Raw genomic sequence first — 17883 nt, forward strand, 5'->3', positions numbered from 1 at the left:
CAAAAGATAACATATACCTATGTATTTTAATATACCTATGTATATTTAAAATAAAATTTTTTAACTTTATTAAAACATAAGTTAAACAAAATAACTTTTCTTAGTTCCTACTTAATAATTTAATCAGCTTTGTAAGTCACATCTGTCTCAAAACTATGTCATTGGCATTTTTTCTGAAGAAAAATAATTTTTCCAATACGCTTATTATTTTCAATGTTTCATAAAATTGCCCACAATCGTCTTCAAAGTTAATTTTAAGGTTAATTTGAAATCATCCATACCTTCAACTGACTCTTCCCTGCAGATATAATTTTTAATTGAGAAAATATTATCTCCACAGGTAAATATATGAAAATATTTTAGCCCACATATTTTCACAGTTCTAGTCTTTGCCTCTAAAATAAATTTCTTCAGTAAATATTCTAAGATAAAACTCATCAAATAAGTTGTCTTTATTTTTTAAATTATTTTAAATGTTTTGCCAAATAGAGATTCCATGAAATTGTAAGCCTTCTTAATTTCATTCCATTTCAGGTCAGAATATAAATTTATCCAGCTAAAAGCAAGAGTTCACCAAGAGGAGACTCTTCCCACAAGGGGAGATTCTCCAAAATACAATTACAAAATTTCAGAATTTAATCTAGTACACCATTTGAGCTTTCCTCACTTAATGTGTACAATTCCTCCCTAGTTTTCATAGGAATAAATATTTAAGGTCTTTGTTTACAAGCTTTGTTATAATAAGTGCAACTTGCTAAATCTTCAAAAGCTGAAATTTGTTTTGTTCTTTTCTTTAAGCATTCCACTAATTCATACTTTGAATAATGATTTTCTACTGATTTTGAAAATGCAACCAACATTTAGAGGGTTCATTTATTAAAAATCAATCAACACCAATGAAGGACTCTTGGGTTGTTTTACAAAATAGTTCTTCAAAGGCTCAAACATTTATAAAATTGGATTGATGATGGACAGCAAAGAAAGTCCTACTGCCATGCTAAGGTAATATTTTCTTCAGCATCATCTTCATTTCAAAACTTTATAGTCATTACTTAGTATATAACATAAACACAAAAACCTATATATTTTGACAATTACCACTTCTATCTTAAGTGGTAAGATATCACAGCATGTTTGGATGCAGTTATGAATTATGTATATACCTCAACCAATTACAAATTCATTTCTGCTCCACAGATTTCTTGATTTAGTAAGGACATTGTTTTTACCAGGACATTGTTTTTACCAAAATCTGTATGTGTATTATCACCACAAAACAAACCCTTTGTCTTCAATTTTGAACTTTAAATGAATTTATACTACCGTTCAGTGACAAATGTTTTCCTTCAACAGAATGAACTTCCAAAAGTTTTACTTTGAGTCCATCAACTGAATGGAAAAATCAAACAATTTTTGGAATTAAATGATTTTCTATTGGAAACAGCTGATAATGGCATCATCTAATAATGTGCAAAGCTCTGCACTGGAGCCAACACATTAATAGCTATGACTTCACTCTGTGTATGCATAAGAAAATGCAGAATCAAAAATGAGTAAAATTAGTTTAGGTCTAAGGTGGGAAAAGTGCAGAACAGTGGTTTCCTCTAGGGAAGGAGTATGGATTGGCTGGGACAGAGTATGAAGCAACTTTCTAGGGTAACAGTAACGTTCTATATTGAAACAGAAGCCTAAGTTACACAGGTGTATGCATTTAACAAATGCACACTTAAGACTTGTGCACTTCATTGTATATTAATTTTATGAAACATACACGTATGCAAATATTGGACTCTACTTAATGATATACTTCCAGTTATGTATATATCCAGTTAATGACATATAGTGAGGGCAATGTGTACTGATGCTCACAATTTATTTGAAATGAATCAAAAAAATAAGATGGTTTAATGGATGGCTAGAAGGATTGACAGATGGACAGATATGTGGTAAAGTGAGTTTATGAAAATGTTAATGGAAGAATCTAGGTGATTAGTATAAGAGTATTCTCAGGAAAATTCCTTCAACTTTGCTGTATGCATGAAAATTTTCATAATAAAATATCAGAAAAATTTAATTTAGAACAGTTATTTAGTCTAAATGAAAAATCACATATCCCAGAATGATAATGTAAATGCACTGTCTCCAGATACACGTGTCAAATTGTCTTAAACACAGTCTTCTTAAAACAAACACTAACTTACAAAGTAGATGCTAAGGCTGTGTCAGCAGATCTGTGTGTTTGGATTTTCATATGATCAGTGATACTTCCATGGCCCTTATGGATAGTAAACGATGACCTTTGTGCAAGTTATATGTCATCATCAACTGTTCTAAGAAATGGAAATTCAGTACTTCATTTTTCATTAAACATGTACTTCCTTTTTCCTCTTTTAGTTATTTCAGGCAAAAGGATTCATTGTAAAATTTTAAAAGTACTAAATAGTAATAAGTGGTTGATTTGCACTATGCAATAAAGGATTAAAGCCACTATAAAGGACTACTCTCTGTATGCAGGATTGCTCATCCTCTGTTTCCCATACATATTTCTCATAAGCCTAACCTATAATTTCCCAGGTTTTTCACTGACCAGTCAAATGGCAGCTTGGCAGCTTAAGATATATCACAGGTATGACACATACCACAGTACAAATGGCTGCTAACTCCAAAAGACCAGCAGCACAGCAGTGGCCAATGCTTCTCCCCCCACTTGCCAAGACTGTAAGGACACAGGGAGGGGGAAGGGTAAGCTGGGACGAAGTGAGAGAGTGGGATGGACATATATACACTATCAAATGTAAAACAGATAGCTAGTGGGAAGCAGCCGCATAGCACAGGGAGATCAGCTTGATGCTTTGTGACCACCTACAGGGGTGGGATAGGGAGGGTGGGAGGGAGATGCAAGAGGGAGGGCACATGGGGGTATATGTATACATATAGCTGATTCACTTTGTTATACAGCAGAAACACACCATTGTAAAGCAATTATACTCCAATAAAGATGTTAAAAAAAAAAAAAGACTGTAAGGAGTTAGCTGTCCCCAGCCATTTGTGACTGACTGAAATTATTTTATCAGTAGTCACCTAGGATGTTGTCTTTGAAAGAAAGGTTTAGTTTCTTTACATCTAGAAAAGGTCAGGAGAAGAAGGACAAGTTATTATTGGTCATCTTTGTGTTGAAGTAAGAAGTCTTTAGTGTACATACATCTGAAATATTATATGAGAGAGAAGACAACAGAGGAAGCTAGAAATACAAAGCATTTGGTCAACCAAATCTATCCGAACTTACTTTAATGCAACTGTTAATATTTTATTTAAAAAATTTAAAACGCAAGACAAATAATAAATCAGACAGGATGCCAGAACAACAAGCATAAACTGGTTCTGTCCCAGGCAAACCTTGGCATATGGTCACTTTATTTGCTCTTGTTACTAAATAAGGGCTTTGGATTTTACTGCAAGGGAGACGGGACACTTTAAACAGAGGAGAGATACAATCTGATATCTTTGTTTAAAAAAAAAATCACTCTGGGGCTTCCCTGGTGGCACAGTGGTTAAGAATCCACCTGCCAATGCAGGGGACAAGGGTTCGAGCCCTGGTCTGGGAAGATCCCACATGCTGCAGAGCAGCTAAGCCCGTGTGCCACAACTACTGAGCCTGCGCTCTAGAGCCCACGAGCCGCAACTACTGAAGCCCGCGCACCCTAGAGCCCGTGCTCCTCAACAAGAGAAGCCACCGCAATGAGAAGCCTGTGCACCACAACGAAGAGTAGCCCCCGCTCGCTGCAATTAGAGAAAGCCCAAGGGCGGCAACGAAGAACCAACACAGCCAAAAATAAATAAATAAATAAATCTATTGGGAAAAAAATCACTCTGGCTGCTGTCTTTAGAACAGACTAATATAGAGAGCATGGTTACAAGTAGGGAGACCATTTAAGAGGCTACTGCCATAATCCAGACAAAAAGTGATAATGACTTGAAATACAGCAGTAGCAATAAAGATTGTAAGATTCTGGGTGTATTTTAAAACCCTGTGATCAAAAATTGAATTTGTTCACCAAAAAGGCCTCGAAACAATTAGCACCGCAATGGCTCAGGTTATGATCATTAAACACCATTTCTCACTAAAAGAGCTAAGCGTTCCTTAGAAAAGTGGTTAATTCCAAGACTGAAGCACGAAAGGTACAAACTAAGCCTAGGACATCTTTTCATAATGGAAAGCAAAAAATCTATGAAGACTACTAGGATCATCTCAAAAGGCAACAATTCCTAACTTGAAGGAGCTTCTCATGGCCAAAGATGGAACTCAAGCATTGAAACAAATAATGACTAAATGACTAGAGAAGATTCCAATATATTAAATATGTCAAAACTTAAGTTCATATTAATACTTTAAAATAAAAACCTTATTGGGCAACTTTGGAAGGTGCTGGGGCATCAACTCATAATTATTCTGAAAACTGTTAAACAAAGGAAAAGAATGAAGCATTTATTCTATGTGTTCTATATAAACTGTATTTCAAGGCATCCAAAGAGTTGACAAGAAAAGGTCTTTATACAATAATAACGGATAGTTAGTATAGAAAAAATGATAAAATTAGAATATCAATATTTTCAAACCCCCAATGAAATAACGCAATTAGGTAATAATCATCAAGGCTGCTAAAACCTTCAGGTAAAAAGCTAGTAGGGAACATTATAATGGACATATAATGACCCAAAAGATCAATCTTAACATCGTGAAAAAAAAGAGGAAACCAGACATTATGTGATGCAACTGTAAGTACACAGCAACTCTAATGAATATATATCAAAAAATTAATCTGAATCTGATAAGCCTTAATATCTAACTACAGGGCACCACATGCAAAAGGATGAAACTAACCCCTTTTTTACCCCATGTGCAAAAATCAACTCAACATGGATTAAAGGCTTAAACTTAAGACCTGAACCCATAAGAAAACATAGAGGGTAAGCTCCTTGGTACCAGACTTAGCAAAGGTATTTTGGATTTGACACCAAAAGCAAAGGCAACAAAAGCAAAAATAAACAAATTGGGACTACATCAAACTAAAAACCTTCAGCACGGCAAAGGAAACCAATAACAAAACGAAAGGGCAGCCTACAGAATGGGAGAAAAATATGCAGATCGGTTATCTGGTAAGAAGTTAATATCCAAAATATATTAAAGAACTCACACAACTTAATGGCAAAAAATCAAACAATTCAATTAAAAACCGGGCAGAGGAACTGAAAAGACATTTTTACAAAGAAGACATACAAATGAGGTACCTGAAAAGGTGCTCAGCATCACTAATCATTAGGAAAATGCAAATCAAAACCATGAGACATCACCTCACACCTGTTAGAATGGCCATCACCAAAAAGACAAGGGATAACCAGCACTGGCAGGGATGAAGAGAAAAGGGAACTATTGTGCACTGTTGGTGGGAATGTAAATTGGTGCAACCACTATGAAAAACAGTATAGAGGTTTCTCAAAAAATTGAAAATGGAACTACCAAATGCCCGAGCAATCCCATTTCTGGGTATATATCCCAAGGAAATGAAAACAGGATATCAAAGAGATATCTGCACTCCCATGTTCATTGCAGCATTATTCACAATAGTCAAGATACGTAAACAATCTGTCTGTCAATGGTTGAATGTAAAAAGAAGATGTGAGATATATATATGATGAAATATTATTCGGCCATGAGAAGGAAGGAAATCCTGCCATTTGCTACAACATGGATGGGCCTTGAGGGCACTGTGCTAAATGAAATAAGCCAGACAGAGAAAGACAAATACTGCATGGTATCACTTATATGTAGAAACAAAAAAAAAGGTCAAACTCACAGAAACAGAGAGTAGAAAAGTGGTTGCCAGGGGCAAGGAGGTGGGGAAAGCAGGGAGAGGTTGGTAAAAGGGTACAGACTTTCAGCTATAAGATGAATAAGGTCTGAGGATCTAATGTGTAACATGGTGACCACAGTTGATGTATCATTGTTGTTGTATTGTATCATTTATATTTGCTGAGAGTAGAACTTAAATGATCTCACCAAAAAAAAAAAAAGATAAATATGTGAGATGACGGATGAGTTAATTAACTAAATGAGAGGAATCCTTTCAAAATGTATGCATGTATCAAATCATCACAATGTACACTATAAACATCTTACAATTTTATTAGTCAACTGTACCTCAATAAAGCAGAAAATAAGTAATTTTAAAGGGGAATCTGACTCTGATAAGCTATAATTCTTAACTACCAGTTTACGGAAAATGAAGAGAGTGATATGTTAAATGACATGACAGGGACACAATCACTAAATACATAATGTGGGAAATTCTATAGGATATTGATTCATTTCCCTCAACACATAAGTGGCAAAGAAAGAAAAAAGGGCGGTGGGGTGGGGAATGAATCTAGATTAAAAGAGACTTAAGAGCAGGAAATGTTCAAGTAGAACCAGAAAATAAAGAAGTGCTAACAAAAGGGAAAAAAACCAGTGATGGGGGTATGTCAAAGGGACACAGGAGCCAAGTGAAACAGCTCCCAACTGGGAAAACTGAAACGATATGAACAACAAAATAAAGGAGTACTAGGTTATCATCCACGATAGAAAATAAATACCCACAAGACAAAGAAATGATTGAACAAATAAGGAAATGGAGGGAAAAGATAACAAATCTCTCACATTGAAGAATTCCAAACAATTTATATCCTCAAGGAGATGAAGCACTCCTAAAATGTGGGTGGGGCCTAGTAACTTCCTTCCAAAGAATACAGTATGGAAACGGCAAAAAAAGAATAAACCTGCAGTGGAGAAACCTGACAAAAAATACCTCAGCCAGGTGATCAAGGTTAACATTAACAGTGATAAGTCATGTTGATAGTATGTACCCTTGATATAGGATGTGATGAAATGGCACTTTTTTTTTTTTAACCTCTCTGGTCTTCTTTCCAAAAATACATAACCCCAGTCTAATCATGAGAAAAATACCCGACAAATCCCAATTGAGGGACACTCCACAAAATACCTGACCAGTACTCCTCTGAAACACCTCATCGAAAACAAGGAAAGTCTGAGAAACTGTCACAGCCAAGAGGAGCCTAAGGAGACATGACAACTAAATATAATGTGGTTTCCAGGATGGGATCCTGGAACAGAAAAAGGACATTAGGTAGAAAACTAAGGAAATCTGAATGAACTATGGACTTTAGTTAGTGATAACATATCAAAATTGGTTCATTAATTGTAACAAATGTACCATACTAATGTAAGGTGTTAATTATAGAGGAAACTGGGTATGGAGTATACGGAAAATCTGTACTATCTCTACAATTTTTCTGTAAACCTAAAACTATTATAAATTTTTTCATTTATTTAAAAAGAGAGAGAGAGAGACATAGAGACATCAACTAAGTGTAATGTGTGGAATATGTTTGAATCCTGTTTCAAATCAACTATTAAGGCACATATGAAACAACTAGAGAAATTGGAACCCTGACTTTGGTGATGTGGGGCTTTTTTAGTGTTTTTTGTCTTAGAGATGTATATGAAGTATTTGTAAACAAAATGAGTTATCTCGGATTGGCTTTGAAATAACTGGGAGAATGGAATGGGAGGTACAGATGAAACAAGATTGACCACATATTGGTAACTGCTAAAGCTGCGTGATGGGTACACATGTTTTATTTTGTTTTTTCCCCTCTACTTTTACCTTTCAAGTTTTCTTTAATAAAGAGTTAAAGAAAAGAAACAAAAGAATTACAGCCACTGAGTACAAATAACTTTCAAGGGGTTTCACTGCAAAGGGGAGCAGAGAAGTGGGGTAGTAGCTGGCAGGGGAAGTTAATTTTTTTAGTTTTTGCTCAATACTAGACACATTAATAAGTATACGTACATACCTTGTAGCTTGCAGATTTAATTCCATCAGGAACTTCATCCTGAAAAAAATTTTTAAATGCTTTTAGATGACATTTATTCTATCTTCTGAAAAAATATTTTAAAGCTCTACGATTTATAAGAAAAATTCACAAAACAAATTACTGAAGTTAACAGGTTATTTTTTAACTGAGAATAGTTAGGCAGTCTTTATGTTATTCCTTAAAAGCAAACAAAAAATCCAACAAGTTATGCTATGGATTATACACATATTATATTACAGCACGGAAATGTAAAAATAGTCACTTAGCCATTATTCCTTTTAATGCTCAAATTGTCCCACATTTGGCCACTAGAAGACCCACTAAGTGCTGACCTGTGTCTTTTTTAGCTGACCTGTGTCTTTATCTGCACCTGTGTCTTATTTATATTACCCCAGTAATCTTTAACAGCACTTTTTGTTTTCTGTTATGACAAGATACTCCAGGTTCATCTTGTATATTTCTTGTTCCAGTCTTGGAATCAACCATTTTTTAAGGCGCTTTCCGCTTTCAGAGGAAAATGGTACTAGTTTTTAGTTGTGTGTTGGCCACTTAATAACACAAGACCTATCTGCCTATCCTCAAAGTGATGTTGTGAGTAGAGAGAATGATGTATGTGGGAGAGCTCTGTAAATTGCAGGGTCCTATTCTAATGCTAAGCATATTCAGTACATTCCTGAAATAGATTACACCTGCCCAAAGGGAAGGACCTACACAGAGACTATCACTTTATTGTGTACTCTTCTACACTCTGAACTAGGTCAATGTATAGTCTTTAGTCTTTTCCTATGACCAGATATTTAGACGGTTTCTAATTTTTTCATATAATAAACTATGCCAAATTTATAGACTGATTTCAGCCGAACTGACATCTTTACAATATTCAGTGTTGCTTTATGGCCATCTCTGGACATCTAATTATTTTAGTAAGTGAAATTCTTAGCAGAATTGCTAGGTCAAAGGATATGTACCTTTTTTTTTTTTTTTCACACACACACACACTGTATTTTATTTTTACAAGAGATAAATAGACTGACATCAAGCATTGTACATGGATGACCACAACAAAAGCAACAATGATTGCAATTACCAAACATGAAACACACTCATACTATGTGATATGTACCTTTTTTATTGTTTGGATACATTTGCTGAATTGATCTCCAAACAGACTTAGCCACCAGAGTGCTCATTTCTTATTCCCAGACTAACAGCTGGATATTGTTTTTCTTTTTCACATTGGCCAATTAATAATGGAAGTGAAAGAACATTGTTCTGATTCATTATAAAGGGAATAAATAACCGGCCTTTCGACTGACAGAGAGTCCAGCCTCTATGGGCAGACAATCTGAGAATTCCTAAGTAAAGCCAGTGGTTTTGTCCAGACCCTCCCCAAGGAAGAAAATTAATACATCCACAAAAAAAGGGAGGGATTGTATTTGTACCTCAATTAATTTCATTTTTTTTTAAATACTACAAACATAACTTTGGGTAAGACATAAGAAGAAAAACAGGGCTTCCCTGGTGGTGCAATGGTTGAGAATCCGCCTGCCAATGCAGGGGACACGGGTTCAAGCCCTGGTCTGGGAAGATCCCACATGCCGCAGAGCAACTGGGCCCGTGAGCCACAACTACTGAGCCTGCGCGTCTGGAGCCTGTGCTCCGCAACAAGAGAGGCCGTGATAGTGAGAGGCCCGCGCACCGCGATGAAGAGTGGCCCCCCCGCTCGCCGCAACTGGAGAAAGCCCTCGCACAGAAACGAAGACCCAACACAGCCAAAAATAAATAAATAAATAAATTTAAAAAAAAAAAAAAGAAGAAAAACAAATATCAAGCCAAAAGAACTATTAATCTCAGTAATAAATCAAAGGATTATATTAACCACAAAATTTAAATTCTATTATTATGAAGACAGAATAATTCAAAATAGGTTTTATATTTGTAAGTTTAGGTTTTTAATATGTTAATTTTAAACAACATTACATTTAACCTAAGGATTGAAATATTATTTCAGTTACATTGGCCCCTTTCAAAAGTCACAATTACTCAGAAAAAACATGTGACAGTTCTTAAATGCATACACTGTTCTTACCGATTGACAAAGCTTGACAGCACAATCCCTTCTTCCACACTGGCTGATCTCATTCCAGAAAGGACACGGCCTTTTCAGGTTTACCTGTAAAATAATATTAGAAAAAAGTTATAAAAGTAAGAATTTTGAGATTATAACAGACAGATGTGGAATTATGATACTATAACCTGGTCATGTTATCGGCTACAATCATTCTATTTCTTCCACTAACCAGCTGTCAAGTTTCAGTGGTGGTATAAGTGTGTAGCTGGTATAAATAAATTGGTAGACTTGGTTAAAAAGACAAACCCTGCTACTAAACAGACTCTGAACAGATGGCAACCGGGAGCCAAAGTAGCTCATGTCATCACTGCTCAACTCACAGTCTTCTTTTTTTTTTTTTTTTTCCAACTCACAGTCTTTTAATGAAAGTAACAGCTAACAGACAATTGTGAACTCAGATTGTAACTACATACTCCAATGATGAGGTTTTCTAAACACTTTCAGTAGATATCTCAAGACAAAATGTCACAAGTGACTTGTTAAAACAATACAAGTCAGAACAAAGTCATGCTTCTTCTCAAAAATATTTCTCTTTTTAAATTAATTGGAGTAAATCTGATGTTTTAGAATGTTATGAACAACTCATGACTTTGATAACGATATAATAGTTTCTGTTCTGACTTCAATTTAACCAACTAGGTTCTAACTCTAGTGTTCAAAACTCAGTTACTGAAATTAAAAGTATCCAATGGGTCGTTTTAGAACCATATGGTTCATTCTTGTGAACTGCATTTTCCTAATATAGCCTTGCTCAATTTTAAATAATAAGCACAATTTTGAAGCTTAGTGATTCCTAAGAAAATGTAATTACCCATTTAAATGTTAAGTGTTCCTATACCAAAAAAAAATTGTTTTAAATACCTTGTAATATCTAAAGTAGTCGCTTTCCAGGAGTTTTTGAAGTCTTGGGAAAAGCCTGTAGTTATTAAATTTATCAATGGTTTCAACATCACAGGTACAATCATCCAAGTAACCACTAACCTGTTACAAAGAAAATGGAGTATTATATCAAAATGTCATAGACGCAACAGGGTCTTTTCCTCACATGGTTATGATAAAAGAGCCCTTTACTCAACCAACCCCTAGCTTCCCTCCTCCCCATAATTTTCTGAGATGGGACATGACCATAATCTAGTGATGCTATGGTTCTTACCATATACCTATAGGAACGCAGTGGATACCTTTTGTAGGGTGGGTGTACTGAGCTCATAATGACACACATACCCCCAAAGAGTTGGTCCCCTGCAGCCACTCTATAACCCTGCTCCCCAAGACTGACCGGCGGTGGGCATCTAAGCCAAAACAAGTCATGGTCCCCTCTCCAGGAATCAGGAATTGAGGCTAAGAAGGAGAAATGTCTCCCTCTGTCACTAAACCAGTGAACAAGTAAACTCAGACCATATTCCATCACATGAACTGAGGAGCACGTGAGCCAGTTGGCAGAGAGAGGAAAGATTTTTAAAGACACAGAGAAGCAGAGATAGGAGATGAAGAACATATGCTAGCTGGATTCCCTAGGGTTTGCCTGCTCCCACTTCCACCATCTTTCCTGAAGCCCAGTGGCATTCCCATCCTTGGTTTTTCTGAGACTCTATATTCTTATAATTCAGTTGTCTCTGTCTTTCCTTTATTTTAGTTTCCCACAGGATGTGTAGGTCACAGACAAGCTTGGTGAATGTATAAAAAGAAGTGATATTGAATTTATAAGAGAAACAATAATTCATTATAAGGATCTAACAACCCTCAAATATTGGCCATGACAATTTTTATAGATTTGAAATGGTACTTATGCATGCATAAATAGATAAATAGATAAATAAATAAATAGATAAATAAATAAGAACTCTGGCCCTACCATAAGAATCCAAATCTTTTAAAAATGCACCCGCTTCCCTGCCCCTGCAACATACACACAAAGTGCTTGATGAATGCTAAAATTTGAAGCTCGCTGCTCTAGGCTTCAGGTGATAATCAGCTTTGGTTTTGTGGAGGGCCAAACTAATAGGAAGCAACGGAAAGGCCCTTGTTGAGGGTGGTAGATATAAGGACCAAAGTAGGCCTAACACACAATATCACCCAGTTTAAAGTCCTGGTCTCTTAAGAGTTGGAAAGCCTTTGAAGGCCTTCTTTTGCTATCTTCCAAGCAACCCAGCAATCCCCTCCCTCACACACCCTCAAGGGGAGGTAGTGTATTAACAATGGATAGCAGGCAGGCTCTGGAGTCAGGCCTTCTAGGGTTGAATCCCATCTCTGCTACTTATTAGTTGTTGACATTGCCCCTGCTTTTTAACTTCTCTAGGCCTCAATTTCCTACCTGAGTACAAAAATAGAAGTAACAGTAGTTCCCATCTCAAAGAGTTGATATCAAGATAAAACGACCCAGAGTAAATGCCCAGTAAATGTTGATCATTACTATTACCCTACCACTGCTTAAATGCTTCCAGTGACAGGGATCTTGCTATTCCCCAAAGCAAAAGGCCAGGTTTGCAGTTAAAATTCTCCAAAAACTTTACATCTGAAGCTCCAGAGCAACACACAACTAGATAACCAAATGTTAGCTCCATTATTTCTCCATTGACTCTGACTGGTTTGGACCAAATACCAAAATACAAAAGGCAAGGGAAAAGAAAATACACTGGCCTGCTTGTTCTCTAGTTTTTGGATAGAGGTATCCTTTACTTTGCAATGAAAGACAAAACAAAAAACACTTTCTATATAGTCTTCCTGTGTCCCAACAACTTCCAGTCCTACCATAGATTTTTTTTTTTCCAAAGCACTGTAAGAATATATTCCTCATACTTGTATGAAATACCTTTCAAAAGTGCTCAAAATGCGCTTTATTTGGCAAAGAACTGCAGTTGTGCTAAATTTTATTGAGTTTTATGACCATTAAAAAAAAAAAAGAACATGAAAAACATTCATTCACTGACAGAGCAGACTGGGACAACTGTTAAAGAAAGAATAGAAACAACAAAAGATTCTATCCTGGCTAGTAGGCACCATTCTAAGAACATGGAATGCTATGAGCTATTTCTTCTTTAAAGTCTTGGTCTTCCTAGAACTTTAAATTGTTGCTAAATGACCCAAAGTATGGCAACCAATGTTAAATACACTTTGGTCCACGTGCTTTGTTCAGAAAAGCCTGGAATGTTGTAAGCATTCACAGTCAATGGACACCTCTCCAGTATAACCTGTTTCAAAGATCCCTCTGACTAAGTATTAATCCTGGACTTATTTCCACCCACCACTTAGCATATTATCAAGTGTCTCTTCCATAGCCCAGCCACTCTGACTAACAAAAACTCTTTTTTTTAAATTGACCTAAACAAGACACCCAGACAAGTAAGTCTGCTAAAATACATGAATGCAGAGTGTATCTACAATGCACTCCAAAGGAAAAATAATCCACCTTTGAAGTAGCTATTATGCATTACCTGAACTACTCCCCTTTCATTAACCTGAGGGAGATTTACTGCATTCAAGCAAGTGGATCTGAGGGTTACCAGCATTAGCTATATTAAGAGAGATAAAACATTCTGAGTATAGAAGTTTACAAACTCATTTCTAATTAATTTTAAAAAGATGAAAAAGATGTCCATACTGCCTCCGTATCTGGGCTTCAATATCTCTTCTGAGGTGATTTATTTAAAATGCATCCTGGGATTCCATGAATTGGGACTAAAGTTCTGTTACATTCGTTCTATCTAATGGTGCATAACGAGGAAATAATTGTCACAAAGGAATAAACTCTGAAAAATCTTCATTTACTTCAAGCCCATACCTACTACAATACTATTTTGATTTAAAGAAAGGGTGAGTCCTGATTTATGGGGTTTTTACACAAAACTGTACATGTGTTAGACTTCATAAACTTGTATACCAACAGGGGGAAAAAAGCCAATTTTCTGTGTAAAAAAAATTTTTTTAACATTGTTTAACAGAATGATACAGGGATTGGGGGGAGGGAATGTATATAAGGAAGATTTATAAGTTCCAGACAATTGATCACTTATTTTGAGCAACTAAGTTGAAGCACTGTTCTCAAAAGAACTTACAACATACAGTGAAAATGGTTTAAATAGGATGTGATGTCAATAACAGACATATGCAATAACTCAGGGGTCCCCAACCCCGGGGCCGAGGACCTCTACCGGTCCGTGGCCTGTTAGGAACCGGGCCGCACAGCAGGAGGTGAGAGGAGGGTCAGCCAGCGAAGCTTCATCTGCTGCCCCCCATCGCTCGCATTACCGCCTGAGCCATCCTCCCACCCCCGCACCCCGCCCCGGTCCGTGGAAAAACTGTCTTCCACGAAACCAGTCCCTGGGTCCAAAAAGGTTGGGGACGGCTGCAGTAACTGACTAAGTTTAAATATTCATTGGAAGCTGTCAACCCATCTTTAATTAAGAATATACTTCAGCTCCTGTAGTGTTCACATCTTGTATTATAATTTCCCTAACACTTGCTGAGCACCAATTATTTACCAGTCTCCGTACTCTGGAGTGTCAAGAATTGGGACTAAACTAATTTTTTAATTTATTTTTTGATCTCTCAAAACTTGTTCATAGTAGGCCTCAATAAATGCTTATTGAATTTAGTCTGATTATTTGTAGAGCTTTGTACATTTTACTTCAGTGACTTTCTAAGGTCGAATAACTAACTACATGCTGCTCTGGCTCAAATCAGAACTCCTACAAACAAGCCAGGCACCCATGCAACAGTGTGGTGAGGGGTGATGGTGTGGTAACTCAAGGCAGAAGTGGTAAAAGGCACAGGCAACAGGAAGGAAGAAAGGGATATGACTATAAACAAAAAAAAAGAGTCAACAGGACTTTGTGGCCAGTTGGAAACTGCAAATAGAACCAGACAAGATTTGAACTTGTATTTCCAAATCTCAGGTGAAAATTTAGTTTTAAATTTAGTTTCTAGCAATATTTACTAACTTTTTAAATTTTTTTAAAATACCTAAAATACCTCTTCCCAAGCTCCAAAGAACATGATTTGCTGAACTGTAAGCTCTTCAGGGCAGGGATTATGCCATAGTTATTTCTGTATTCCAAACTCTCAGATCAATGTACATAGTGTTTATAAATGTTTTTTGAATGAATAATTTGTTCCTCCCCTTATCTTTTCTGTCCCCATTTTTTTCTTTTATCTGTCTCTCCCTCTGTTTTGGTGTGCATGCCGATGTTTGTCTCCATTTTTCTCTTCATGTCTATTGGTCACAGTCCCCTCCCTCCTCTCCTCCCCTTTCCCCCATCCCTTCCATTACTGAACATAATAGAACTAAGGTATACTTGTTTCATTTATTGAATTGGAATTGATGGTCTCTGTTTTTAAGTTTATTTAACTAACCCATTTTAAATGTCCCTTAAATTTGTATTTTACTCATTTTATTACTTTTTAATTTGGCTCTGGAAAGAAAAACAGTCACTCTTGTTCTAAAAGGAAAAGAAAGAGGTCTAACAGATTTTTGTGTATTTTAATCTTGAAAATATTGTGAAAGAGTAAAAAAAGCCTAACACTAATCAGAAGAAAAAGTAAATGAATATAAAAAACTAAAAGCTCCCCAATTTTAATCAGATATCGAAAATGGTTATGGGGGAGGGGAGTGAACGTTTAAAAGTTCAACATGTACTTTTATTCCATTATCCAAATATCTAGAATGTAGTTGAAAATGTTACAATGGACATCTTTCTGCACTGAATACCTTATTTTTAAGTCCACTTATTTCTAATTTACTTATTTTTAAATCTTTAAGCGTTGTGATATGTTGTATTTGTAAGCAGAAGAAAAATTACCTTTTTTCCTTTTAAGTACTTGATTGTGTACTGTTTGTAATCACTGAAGGTAAAGGAGCTTTTCAATCTCTTAGTTATAAAGCAGCAATTTTCTTTCAACTTCTCTTACACCTTCCCAGCTATCACTCACCCCAACTTCCAAATCACTCAGCAAAAATTAAATCCAAGAATTTAAAGCAGTGAAAGAGATGACACCTCTTCTCATAATATTTAAATTCTTCTTTCCTCTGTGAAATAGTATTACCCCCCCTACACACATAAAATGTTATTTCTGATAAGTTAATAGTAACATCTACTTAAAAGGAACAATTTGGATACCCATATCTCAATTTTGTATAAATGTAATTTTTATCAACAGAAGCCAACCAAAAGGTGACTTTAAGAATAATGATATTAAAATATCAGATATTGTGGGCACCAAAAACCTGTAACTTTCTTTGAATTTTTTTCTCAAGGAACCCACATCTCTTACTAACAGAAGGAAATAACCATAATAAGCTTGTAATTAAACTTGTGCACTGAGGACCGTTCTCCCAATTCAGACCAGCAATATGGATGTCACGGTAAAAGAGTCTCACTACATTCAAGAAAAACAAAGGACACATAGGGCGAGTAGTCACAGGGCAACCGCGGCCCCCAAGACACCAGGCAGTTAGGCTTAGACACAGAAAAGCCACACGAAGCCATTCTCCTGCCTGACAGGGAGATCTGAGGGCAGCCCCCCTGCAAAAGCCTGTCCTGGCCAGAAAGGCTGGAGAAGACATCCAGCACAGGCACAGTCCACACTGTTCCAAGTCAAATTAGAAGTTAGGAAGACCCAGGTTCTGCGAAAATAAAAATAGTGTGTGTGTGTGTGTGTGTGTGTGTGTGTGTGTGTGTGTGTGCGCGCGCACCCGCGCGCACCTTCCCCGGGCAGGAAAGACCAAAAAAGATGCACAAACCAACTAGGTAGAAACAGCGGTGCACCCACACCTCTCGTCCCACGCCTGATCGGAAGCGCGGGAGGGCGAGCCGACGTCGGTTCAGGCTGTTTGGGGGGTGGGGGGGGACCGATCCACACCAACCCAGGCGAGCTGCAGAGGATTCAGCCCCTGCCAGGGAGCAGAAGTACAGAGGGCTCCCTTCCGGAAGGGTGGAGATGCAGAGACGCACCCCCAGCGCCCCACCTGCCCGGGCGCACGGGACAGAGCGCACGGCGGAGGCAGGGGTCCCGGGACCCGCAGCGCCGCCACGCACACCCCTCACCTGGCAGAAGCACCTCTGCGCCGCCGTCTCCGGGGGCTGCTGCCCGCTGTGGCCCGAGCCCAGCAGCCCCACGGCGCCCAGGAAGCCGATCAGGAAGCCCCAGCGGTGGTCCATAGCCGCTCCGGCCGCTCGTCGCGCCGCGCCTCGGAATCCCCAGCGATCGGGAGCAGGCCGTGAGTCCGCAGATAAAGCCCGCGCGGGCCTGCCCCCGGCCGCGCCCCACCTCCCGGCCGCCTCCCAGGCCCGCCCTCGGCTCTCCCGCCTCTCAGAAGCCGCCACCTCCCGGTGCAGCCTGCGGACGTGCCGGGGACCCCGCGCTGGCAGGCCGGGGTCTGAGGCCCGCTTCCTTCCCCACGCGTGAGGCTGACGCACCAAACCGCTTCCCGGCTCGGCCCTTCCCGGCACGCCGCGCCCGCCCCCGGCTCCGGCCCCTTTAACGCCCGGGGCCCGGAGACTGGAGCGGGCTGTCTGCCCCCAGCCCCGCGTGGGAGTCGGGGTCCTTCCCGCTCCGAGAGCCGAGCCGGAGCGAAAGCTGGAGGGGTCTGTGTCTTCCGGCAGAGCCCCGCCCCAGCCTGCTCACTCCCAGCCAATCCTTCCGTATCTCAGTGTGAGGAAATCAAAACTGTGAATTACGTGTCCACAGTGGCCCTGGCTGAGTCCTAAGGCTGAAAAGGATATTCGTGATCATCTAGACCAGGGCTGCATATCTAATCTAGATTTTCTAGTAGTCACATCAAAAGAGCAAAAAGAAACATGTGAAGTTAATTTTAATAGTAG

The 17883-nt window shown here is 38.2% G+C and overlaps 1 protein-coding gene across 2 annotated transcripts in view; it reads right to left on the reverse strand.

The window, feature by feature from the left end:
* The window catches only part of ERO1A (endoplasmic reticulum oxidoreductase 1 alpha), a 42885-nt gene extending 25210 nt beyond the window's left edge, over nt 1-17675 (reverse strand). For both annotated transcript variants that reach the window (XM_007192862.2, XM_007192861.2), the window contains exons 1-4: nt 17107-17675; nt 10925-11044; nt 10022-10105; nt 7912-7950 (exon numbers count right to left, since the gene is read on the reverse strand). In XM_007192862.2, coding sequence (XP_007192924.1) covers nt 7912-7950; nt 10022-10105; nt 10925-11044; nt 17107-17220 — 357 coding nt within the window. In that variant the 5' untranslated portion in view covers nt 17221-17675. The remainder of the gene's footprint in view (nt 1-7911; nt 7951-10021; nt 10106-10924; nt 11045-17106) is intronic.
* Between the last annotated feature and the right edge of the window lie 208 nt (nt 17676-17883).

Source organism: Balaenoptera acutorostrata, chromosome 3, assembly GCF_949987535.1.
Source record: "Balaenoptera acutorostrata chromosome 3, mBalAcu1.1, whole genome shotgun sequence".
NCBI classification, from domain to species: Eukaryota; Metazoa; Chordata; class Mammalia; order Artiodactyla; family Balaenopteridae; genus Balaenoptera; species Balaenoptera acutorostrata.